Consider the following 11,874-nt stretch of genomic DNA (forward strand, 5'->3'; position numbering starts at 1 on the left):
ATTTTACAAAACTTAAAAGCATTGGTGTTTGATGTGGTCTTAATGTTTAACGGCTATGTTGTAGTGATCGAGTTGATGTGTGTGTGTGTGTGTGTGTGTGTGTGTGTGTGTGTGTGTGTGTGTGTGTTATTACTCGCTCCGCTGGGAAAGCCGCCCCGTGTAGGACAGCTAACAGGCAGCTGAGAGCAGCGGTCCTGACAGCCGCGGCAGATCGACCCGAACGCCACACCAGATTAGGCAACAACAAATCCTGCAGAACCATCTCCATGTATTCACCAAATCCCCTAGGGAGAGAAAACACATAATCAAGACAAATTTGATGACAGACATGACAACTTAAAAAGAAGAAAAAAAAAAAAAGTTTTTAAATGACAATGAATTAGTAGGGCTAATACCTGTATATATTATTTGCAGTTTATTTGCATTTTACAAACAAAATCACCCTTTAGGTATTTCCAACGATATCTTCATTAACTGTTCCTACCAACCCCCCCCAAAGGTTTTGCGAGCGAACGCATAGTTTCTCGGGGGAACGGGAATTTTCTCACGGGAAAGCAAAGGTTTTGCGAGCAAACCCAAAGTTACTCAGGGTTTTTATGCGATATTCCAATATTGCGCATATGATAAAATCACAACTTAGGATGGATACTTAAGTTAATGTGACTTAATTTGTTATTTATAATAAAATGTTTTATTATTTATTAATAAAAATGATTAAGCCAAATAATACTTAATAATAATCAATTATAAATAAATTATCTTTATTTATAAACAATAGAAGTCTATGATACGTCTTGATTTTGATGTGTGTGTGATGTCTTTCCTTTCATTCTTCTCTTATTTCACTTTTCAAATCAAGCACCCACATGCAACGAAGGAATTTGAGGTGAACGCCACATGAAAAGAGGGGATTTTGCTACATATCTGAAGGGGACATATCTATATCGGTGTAATTATGAAGGGTTGTCTTTAAAATGCATAGTATTTAGATCCTTCTCAGACATTACAGAAGATCTCCATTTTAAGATCTTCTTAAAATGCATAAATCATTGTAATGACGCATATATTTAAGCAGTGGTGGGATACTGTAGATATAAAATAACAAGAGCTCAGCTGTGTAGTAGTTAACCATTGCTGTTATCTCCAATGTTTCAATGCCATCGGGTATGATAGTTTGGATATTTCATCTAGAACATTATCATGTTCTCTTATGATGCAGAATACACAATAACTGCATTAAGAAAGATCTGTGACTGATAAACTGACCCCTGTGAGTCCAGTGTGTTGCTGGCGTCCAGCAGTAGTTTGGACAGCATGGTGAAGATGTGAAGTCTCATCTCAGGGTCTCGACTGGGTTCAACGCAACTCTTCAACAGAGGCAAGAGGGTTGGAAGAAACTCGCCCACCACTGGACCTAAAAGAGAACATGCAGGTGATAAAACGAAAAAAAAAAAAAAGATGAAAATATTGGTATTTTATTTATTCATATTTTTTTCAATAATATTTTACATTACATTTTGGAGAGTATTTACTCCATTTATAGTATGTTTTATTTTATTTTTATTTTACACTACAAGCGCACGTGAACCGATCATATCATCTCCTCTTTACTACTAGTTACAGCACCAAATAAACATGGCTGAACACCAGAAGGCATGTTGAAAGATACTTTACAACTTACCAAAGTTAATCCTGTGTCATGTAATCGCTCTATCAGTGTTTCAACCGGGCAAAGGTGCCAATAAAACTTAATGTTACATTTTATGTATATTTTCCTCAAGAAAGGTATTCAATGTCCGTAAACTCATTAGTTAACTAGAAAAAAAAACACGCTAGAGAAGAGCATTTTGCTGAATATATGCACAGCATTACATATTCATTATATTATTACTTCACCTGTTTGTGATGTCTTCATTATTTAATGTATGCTTGAATCAATCTGTTATGAAAAATAGTTATTACAGTTTATTGTCGTTTAAATGTTTATATTTCACCACCAAACTGGAGTAGAAACAATTCTGTTATTTAAAAGATCATATAAAACTGCCTTATGTGCAATTTAAATGTTTGTACAACTTAGTTTTAGCTGTTAGAGTGTTGATTATTAAATAAGTTTGATTATAATTGATTATTCATTTCTTTTTTTTAACTTTAGTTTTTCGGCCAAATCCAGAATTTTTAGTTTTCGGCTCAGAAATGTCGTTTTGGTGCATCCCTACAAATAACGCTAGTTATTTGAGTTCAGCTCCTAGATTGCGTGAGTCTGAACACAATGATGCCCAGCTGCAAATGAAACACACACTCACCGGACTGCATGGCGATGATCTCCAGCTGTGTTTTCTGAATGGAGTAACTGGTCCAGGTGTGATGCGAGTCAGAGAGCCACTGCAGCAGATCTGCCATGTGCTGTCGGTACAACTCACACGCTTCACTGAGACCCTGCGCCTCACACAAACTCCTCACGGACTCTTCTGCCTGAGAAAGACCCAGGATAATGTGCTATTATTTCATCTACTGTCCATCCATCTACTACTGTGAGCTAAAATGTCACTCAGATCAAGTGAACAATGAATGACAGGTCATGTTTTTAATGCAATATTACAGTATTTAGGCTATTATAAATTATTTATCCATGCACATCATTATTTTTTAAATAATCTTTCATTAAAATAACTTCCCCTTTCTCTAGCTCATCTCTTCTCCGATGATGCGCTTACTGGCATGAGGGCGGAGCAACCTGTCACTCACATGAGATCCACTAATAGCAAACCACAACCATCCAATCAGCCAATCAATTCCCCATGGACAAAATCAAGTCCAGCCCTACATTTTTTTCTCATTCGAGAAGATGTTTCACTCGGATATATGTCGCAATATGTCGCAACTCAGGCCAAGAAACTTTGGACATGCAATATTTTGTAAATCAGTAGGCAACTTTCTTGAGACCTTGCAGTATGTTCAATATAAAGAACTTAGATCAGTCATATCTAATGTTTAATTGTGTATGGGAAATGCCGAACGTGTGTGTTTTACCTTGTTGTGCTGTTGCTGCTGTGACGCGAGACTCTGAACCGACACCAGAACCTTCAGCAGCTGCAGACTGATGACATCACAGTCCACCTGACACACACACAGCACAGCATCCACACACACCAACAACTGATCCAGATACAGCGCCTAAGAGAGGCAAAAAACAGAAACATGCAAAACATTTACAATTTTCATTACTTTTGTTACAATGTCAATTACGTCATTTAGTCCTTTTTGTTTGATTTACGGTTTAATTTCTAAATATAGTCTGGACAATTTAATTTAATATAATTTAATTTAATTTAGTTTAATTTAATTACATTTAATTTAATTACAGTTGCTATATTTGTTGTTTATTTGAGCTATTTCATACTACTTTGACAAATGAACAGTTTTTATCATGCCAATAAAGGACACACACACAGACTAAACTCTTTGACCTCGTAAAGCAGCCCAAAACACACGACAAGCTTTTCTTTCCATCAGCCTCTGTTATTTCCTACCCCACTACATTTTTACCCACCCTCACAACCTTGTTGTCTCTCTTTCCATGCAGTGAATCACATGTCTAGACAAAGTGTCACATTCACAGCAACATGAGGATCATGACACCGTTTCCTCCAATCAGCGGTTCTGTCATTAACAGGGACAGGATGATTAAGATGCAGGAGTTTTCACTGGCCACTGGGAATGGGAGGACACTTTTACTTCTATTTTTAGAAGGCAAAACTGAAGAACTACAAAGAATTAAGACTTTCTCTTTGTATTTATGTTCAGGACAAGAATACGACTAAATTAAATTAAATAATGAGGTACAACAGGGTTATGCGCATGCAAATAAAAAAATTATGATAAAATACAATAAAATTAAGTTGACAGATTTCATAAAAAAATAAATAAACATGAGGTAGACAGGGTTATGCACCTGTAAATAAAAAAAATGAGGCAGGAATATGCAAAGATAAAATGAAATATTATGAGGTAGAAAGGGTTATGCAGGTAAAAAAAAATTATCATTTTTTTTAAATAAAAACAAATGGTCAGGGTCAGGATAAGTAAAGTAAAATAGACAGGTATTATAAATAAAATAATATAAAAAATGGCATACAGGGATATATGTATGGAAGCTTGTTTCCGCCACAGAATAAAAAATAAAAAAGGTAATGACTTTTTATCTCACAATTCTGAGTTGTTTCTCACAATTGCGAGTTTACATCTACATTTATCTCAGAATTCCATGATAAAAAGTCGCAATTGAGTGTTATAAAGTCAGAATTGTGAGATATAAAGTCAGAATTGCAAGATATAGTCGCAATTGAGTGTTATAAAGTCAGAATTGTGAGATATAAAGTCAGAATTGCATGATATAAACTCGCAATTGTGAGATAAAAAGTCACAAGTTATCTTTTAAAATGTTTTTTTTCTGTGGCAGAAACAAGCATCCATATGCACAGGTAAAATAAATAAATAAAATAAATTAATGATTAAGTAGACAGGGTTATGCACAGGTAAAAAATAAATAAATAAATTACATAAAAAACATTATAAAATAATAATTTTTATGTATTGTTCAAGTTGATGGTGTGGAGTTTTGAAATATATGAAACTCATGATCTTTATAATTGTAAATTATAAGAGTCAAACCTCTTATAGATTAAGATTATCTTTAAGACTAGTTTTAAAGATGTTACTTTATGGCCAGGTTTCCAGATCGAACTAACACTCGTAAAAACAGAAGCATGTTCTCTAGTTCACGCCTAGGGCTGTCAGAGGAGTGATCGACAGGTCTGACAACTGTTTTAAACCGATCGTCCTATAACCAGCACTGCAATTCATGTTCGTCTGGCTCTCCTTGTCCATAAATATAGTCCTGTCTCCACAACGGCCCCTCAGCAGAAGCATGTCTCGTCGGTCCCACCCTGTCTCCAGCTCGTCTTTTTTCAGGACAGAGGTGAGCAGGCCACAGCTGTCAGCAATGACGTGAGCAGGCAGGTATGCATTTATGTATATTCTCTAATACAGATCTGAAATTTTATGTCGACCTTCCTTTAGACAGCTGAGATTTACATTCCCGCTTATAGTCCCATAGCAACACCGCAAACAAAACACGGAGAGCTGGTGCTTCTGTTTTCCATGTCCTACAGGCATCGCAAATCCAATTCATAACACATTACACAAGTGCACATCTTCAGACCCACAACATCTGACATATCCTCAAAAGAGGACTGCAGGCGTGTTATTTCCTTGCCTTCTTCCTACACTGTACTTTTTTCCCGATGATTTTGGAAAACAGACAGTCGAAAGTGTTCTGACAACAGCTACATCAAAGAGCAGGCTGACTTCAAAGCTGCAGCGTACAGGAAAGAGCAGAGCATCTGCCTCTGTTCACTCAACAGTGGGTTTCACGGAGAACAGGGTGGTTCGTACTCTTTCGAAATAAAGTTTGATGTAGACATAGGCCCTACTCTAAAATTCACTCAACATAAAACTCCCCAGTTCACACAGACATGTAAACTGAAAATAAGTGTTATTTTAGTATTTAAGGAGACTTAAAGGCACGGTAGGCAATTTGTTCGAGAAACGTTTTTTGTTATGCTGGTTGAAAGTCTCTTTCACATCCAGTCTGTCTTTTTTTCCTCTTTGTCTCCATCTCTGGTCGAAATCTGCAATTCCAGTTACTCACGGAATTATCAACTTTGCGTGGGTTGTGCCTCGACACGGCACAGCGCGGATGAATCCAATGTTTTGAGGAGAATGTGCGGCTGTTAGTCACCGCGCCGGTGTGGATACTGGCATTCAGAATCACAGATACTTTTCGGAAGTATGACCATCATCAAAATTTTCACCAGAAAATGTAATTATCAAGTAACGTCCACTAGTTCTGACCAACTAAGGGAAGAAACCATTTTGGTAAATAAAGCAGATTAAATCTAACGATAGCGTATCATATCACGTCAAACCGTGCAAATTATACTTTGTTCTCAAATTGTTATGTAAATAACATCAGCATTGCGTGACTACATTTAATGCCCTTCCGATATTTATCGGCATGGGCCCGGTTGAAGTCTCTTTTTTTCTGTAGCCACTCCGAAGTCCAAAGTCCTTTGCATTTTACATCGGGTGAATCTCAAGTTGTCACTGATGATTGTCGTTTGAACCTCTCTGGATCCGCCATCAAATTTAAGTTTATTTATATCAAGTGCTGCGAGAAAAGGCTATAAATCTCGACCTCCAACATCCTCACACGCAATATAGCCTACTAGCTAAGACTCTTCTTTATGTGTACAGATGTGACGTAATGACGCAATATAGCCTACTAGCTTAGACTCCTTCTTTATGTGTACAGATGTGACGTAATGACGGAAAGACATGCTCGAATTTCCACCAGTACCACTGAAATTAAAAACATTATTACAAGCTTACCGTTTTGAATCGAGCTACGACAAGCAGAGAGTTTTGAACACTGGCTGGTTATGTACTTGCTCAAAAATTTATTTTGGACCATTTTTAACCCAAAAAAAGTTACGGAATGCAGCTTTAAGTGGTCTAAATGTATTTATATGTATATATCTCATCTGTGGAAGGCGTAGGACCATAACATGTTCGTCCAATCATTGCATTCGGTCCTAAAACAACGATCTTATGCTGCGTTCACGCCATAACTACTGTTATTCGGAAGAGATGGAAACCTGTGACGTTATATATGCGTTTCAAGGGCAACACTATCAACGGTGAAATTAATCTGCAGAAGTCATGTTGTATAGATCAGAGCTCTGTAAGTTGTTTATGTTCATTATTGTTGTAATGTTCTGTGCTTTCAGACATGAGCTAGTTTAACGCCGTCTCTTGTGATGCTTTTTTTTTTGCTCCTTTCTGTACGCGTTAATGTGTTTTGAAGGAGGCGTGGCTTTGGAGACGCTCTGAAGGAAGAGTGGGATCTTATGCTTTCAAAGCTAGCTTGCTATCGCTAGCCACTCCGAAAATTGCTTACCCTACCTTTAATATTTAGTAATATTATTGATTTAAAGGCATTGACACTATGATGAGAACAAAACTTGAAAACTGAAATTGAGCTGGATGATGACATCGCTGGTCTCCGCAGAGCTGCTTTAGCTGAGTTGACTTTGTTTCATAATTGACTAATTTTGCAACATCAACAGTTACTGAACTGAATCAATATGGAATTGATTCAAGCTGTTTATAAATGAATTGGACTCATTAAAATTTTTTAGAACTTTACTCAGTTATTGAACTGAACTGAATCAACACTGAACTGACTCGAGGCCTCATGACATCCTCACAATTGATTTCTGACTTTAGCCGGTTGACAAGCTAAGAAAGTGATACTGTAATAAGATAAAATTGTCAAATATTGGAAAAAGATAAAAAGTGTAAAATAGTAAATTTTTTATTAGATCAAACTATTTTCTCATCAACTCTTTTCAGCTGTAAGGCTGGAGAAACTGGTTGGAGAGATAGACTGGTCTAAAACAAAGGACCTTGCTGGAAATTACATCTGACCTCCCCCATACAGTCTCACTCCCTCTCACACCTAAAGACTCACACAAGAATATATATATGGTTTAATGTGAATGATTATTATGTTTAGTATCATTTTAAATGTCTCAGAGTGAGTGGTACAAATGTCTAATTTCCAACTAATTTAAACAAAAAGAAATCAGGTTTTGAGAAGTTTGGAGAAACTGGCACACAAAGGAAGGTTGTCTCTAGGCAAATGGTCTCCTACCCCTAAAAGGTGTCAACTCTGAATGTAAATTCCCATTGTTAACATATGAAAGAGGTTTTTGGCTATTTAATGGAATGCAGTGGAGGGATCGGGGCGCTTTTTTCTATCTAGACTGGCCCGTGATGGCTGGGAGTGACCGAGACTTCCAGCCTCATGTATTTGCATCAGGTTGGGTTCACATCTCTTCTTTTTATTCATGTTTTATATTGATTATCTTTGAATTGATTATACAATTGACCTGATACCTGATTTAATAAATTGTTACATTTGATTATTCAAACTGATTTTGACCTTGTTCATTTAATAGTCTAAAAGTAATAATCAAACATTCGCTCACTTTTAGTGATGCATAGATATTATCAAAACCTTTCATTTATGGAGTCAGATGAAATAACGAGTAAATACATATGAGAAATGTATTGCATTTAACCCAAATTACTTTGAGATGCTGGAAAGACGGAACGCGCAAGAAACCTTCCCGTGTTATTGGAAACCCTCATTGGACCAATATAGCGCGGCTTAAGGCCTTTTTATGCTTCTCCGTCAACTCCACGCCGTAGCTACGCCGTCACTCCTACGGCGTCGTGGCCATTTTATGGTTCTGCGTCGGGTTGTGTTGCATCGCGGTGCATTTCACCGCCAGAACGCTAGGGGGGTGGGGGTGTGACCAATCACAGCCCCAGTTACAATTTTTTGGAGGTGCACGTCGAGCTACGGCGGAGGGGTTCGCGTCGACGCAGAAGGGTCTGTGGGGGTACGCCGTCGATATGACGCAGAAGCATAAAAAGGCCTTTACACAGCATTGAATGAAATGTAATTTTACACTGACATTTAAAAGTTGGGGGTTGGTAAGGTCTCTTATGATCACCAAAACAATATTTATTCAATCGAAAATACAGTAAAAACAGTATTATTGTGAACTATTTTTTACAACTTAAAAAAACTGTTTTCTATTTGAATATTTGATCAAATGTAATTTAGAAAATTAACTTTCAAGATCATTACTTCAGTCTTTAGTATCACTTGCTCTTTTAGAAATCATTCTAATGCTGATTTGATGCTCAAGAAACCTTTTCTGATTATTATTATCAATGTTGAAAACAGTTGTGCTGCTTTTATATTTTTATGGAAACCGTGGATTCTTTGATGAAAAAACTTCAAAAGAACAGCATTTATTTGAAACAGAAATATTTTGTAACATTATAAACATCTGTACTGTCCCTTTTAATAAATTGCAAGTATCCTTGCTGAATATAGGTAGCCTATTCGTTTCCTCTTTGAAAAAATAATAAAATAAAATATTCGTCTTTCCAGTCGACATTTTCCTTTTCTGTCATCTGAAATTAATCAGAGGTTATTACAATACTTTCTGTGATTGCATTCACCATTTGATTAATTGATGCTTCTTAAACGGCAACATAATTATGCTGTCTAGGTAGGCTGTCACTAGATTTAGAAACAGAGCTAATGTATTTTTGTAAATACATATTTACAGTCAGTCTAATATTAATTCTCTCTCTCCCTCTAGATTTCCAGGCAGTCATTGCATTAGCTACTGTGGTATTAAAAACAGGATAATTTGCCATTTCCTTCCCTTAAACTGAAAAAAACCACTGTCTCGCCTCATTTTTTTTTATCTCAATCATCTCTACGGGACAGTCAAAGGTCCTGCAACATCTGTGATGAACCATGTCTTTATTGAGTGTCACCATCTCCCAGCCAATGCTTTTAAGGTCACATTATTTCACGGAAGGAAAACTTTTGTGAGATTCTGGCATGAATTCCGAGATAAAACATGGACAGCTGGTCCAAAGTATGCAGGATTGTGGTGGACACAGCTGGGGGTCAGGGGCAAAATTAGTCATTTTTCTTTTAGAGCTTTTAATTACACTACAGAGGGAATTTCTGCAAAGCTCTCTCAGGGGTGGTGACTTGGCAGCGAAGGGATGGTAAACTCAAAAAATAGAGCGTTATTTTAGATATCAAAGCGAGCCGAATGTGGGTTGAGAGGAAACCAGGGCCAGACTCTTGGGTCTGGGTGGGATTTTTCCACTCGGTCTGACAGAGATATGTTCTAACACATCTGCAACATGAATAAGTGTGTGTGTTTGAGGGGGCTGGAAATATGCAATAAAAGACATTCTTTAGGAAAACTACATTTGAAAGGCTAAAAGTCTAAAATTAAACTAGCCATTAAGAGTTAAAAACAGTTGTTTTAATGCAAAAAAAGGAAGAAAAATTGTGTGTGACATGGCATGAAAAGTTTCGCACATACACAGATTTTATCACTGGGCATCACCAAGTGCCTGTACTTTTTGTAGTGGTCACTTCTACTGCCCTAATGTCATTGGTTGGCTGCATAACTGCACAACAAATTTGATGAATTATTGTTAAAACAAATGTTCAACTTTGATTGACAATAACTTAATTCTGGTTGCTTTGGCATGGCAAGTCAATGTGTGAACACAGCTTTGCAAAGGAAACTAAGCACTCAGGAGCAGGTAGAAGGCAGACATGTGATTGACTCTCACCTGTTGGGACCCCTGACAGACTTCAGGGTGTGCGAGCATGTTTCCGATTTTTAACAGGTGGGGTCGTAGCACCTCCCTTGAACTCCCTCTTAATACGGCCCCCAGGACCATGAGAGGAGCCCAGGGAGCACCAGACGAGCAGGAATTGGAGTCTTCAACGTGAGGTAACAGAAACTTGAGGAAGACCTCTGGACTGACAAATGCTCCTAAGAGCTTCGCTGACTCCAAACACTGTCAAAGAGAGAGACAGGAAACCACTGAAATAAAAAAAAATTCATGATTCAATCATAGACAGACAGACAGACCGAACTCAATAGACAGACAGACAGACAGATTACAGGGAGATAGATAGACAGACAGCACTCAATAGACAGACAGACAGACAGACAGACAGACAGACAGACAGACAGACAGACAGACAGACAGACAGACAGACAGACAGATAGATAGATAGATAGATAGATAGATAGATAGATAGATAGATATGATACAGACAGGGAGATGATAGATAGATAGATAGATAGATAGATAGATAGATAGATAGATAGATAGATAGATAGATAGACAGACAGATAGATAGACAGACAGATAGATAGATAGATAGACAGACAGACAGCACTCATTAGACAGACAGACAGACAGACAGATAACAGAGAGATAGATAGACAGACAGACAGCACTCAATAGACAGACAGACAGATAACAGAGAGATAGACAGACAGCACTCAATAGACAGACAGACAGATAACAGAGAGATAGATAGACAGACAGCACTCAATAGACAGGCAGACAGACAGACACAGACAGACAGCGAGATGATAGATAGATAGATAGACAGCACTCAATAGACAGACAGACAACAGAGATAGATAGATAGACAGACAGACAGACAGACAGACAGACAGATAGATAGAAAGATAGACAGAAAGCACTCAATAGACAGACAGGCAGACAGACAGACAGACAGCGAGATGATAGATAGATAAATAGATAGATAGATAGATAGACAGCACTCAATAGACAGACAGACAGATAACAGAGAGATAGATAGACAGACAGACAGATAGAAAGATAGACAGATAGATAGATAGACAGACAGCACTCAGTAGACAGACAGACAGATATATTACAGACAGCGAGATAGATGATAGATAGATAGATAGATAGATCAGATAGATAGATAGCAATCAATAGACAGACATGCAGACAGACATACAGACAGACAGACAGACAGACGCTCCTGATTGGTTGTCCTGTCACCTGTGTTCTGACGTCAGGCTCAGGGTCTACACAGGTGTGGTACAGCACAGTGAGCAGAGACTGCAGGTGTTGAGTACAGTGATCTTCAGCATGCAGCAGCAGAACCCGCAGCAGCTGAGCCGTCTTCACTCGCGTCTGCACTAACCAGTCACCAATGTCCCGGCCCACCGCAGGAAGCAGCTTAGACAGATTCCTCACCACCAGCTCCCTGCAGCCCAGCCCGGGACGCTCTCCTGTCCAAAAAAATAAAAAAAATTAAATTGTATTCCAGTGTTCCCCAATCACAGCTGGTAACATAGATTTGTT

General features: G+C 37.9%; 1 protein-coding gene across 4 annotated transcripts in view; it reads right to left on the reverse strand.

The window, feature by feature from the left end:
• Positions 1-11,874, reverse strand: part of dnaaf5 (dynein axonemal assembly factor 5) — a 39,380-nt gene that overhangs the window by 22,967 nt on the left and 4,539 nt on the right. For all 4 annotated transcript variants that reach the window (XM_079614805.1, XM_079614806.1, XM_079614807.1 and 1 more), the window contains 6 exons: positions 11,569-11,801; positions 10,309-10,539; positions 3,034-3,177; positions 2,307-2,475; positions 1,267-1,414; positions 134-284 (listed from right to left, as the gene is read on the reverse strand). In XM_079614805.1, the coding sequence (XP_079470931.1) occupies positions 134-284; positions 1,267-1,414; positions 2,307-2,475; positions 3,034-3,177; positions 10,309-10,539; positions 11,569-11,801 (1,076 nt within the window). The remainder of the gene's footprint in view (positions 1-133; positions 285-1,266; positions 1,415-2,306; positions 2,476-3,033; positions 3,178-10,308; positions 10,540-11,568; positions 11,802-11,874) is intronic.

Source organism: Phoxinus phoxinus (assembly GCF_949152265.1).
Source record: "Phoxinus phoxinus genome assembly, chromosome: 1".
NCBI classification, from domain to species: domain Eukaryota; kingdom Metazoa; phylum Chordata; class Actinopteri; order Cypriniformes; family Leuciscidae; genus Phoxinus; species Phoxinus phoxinus.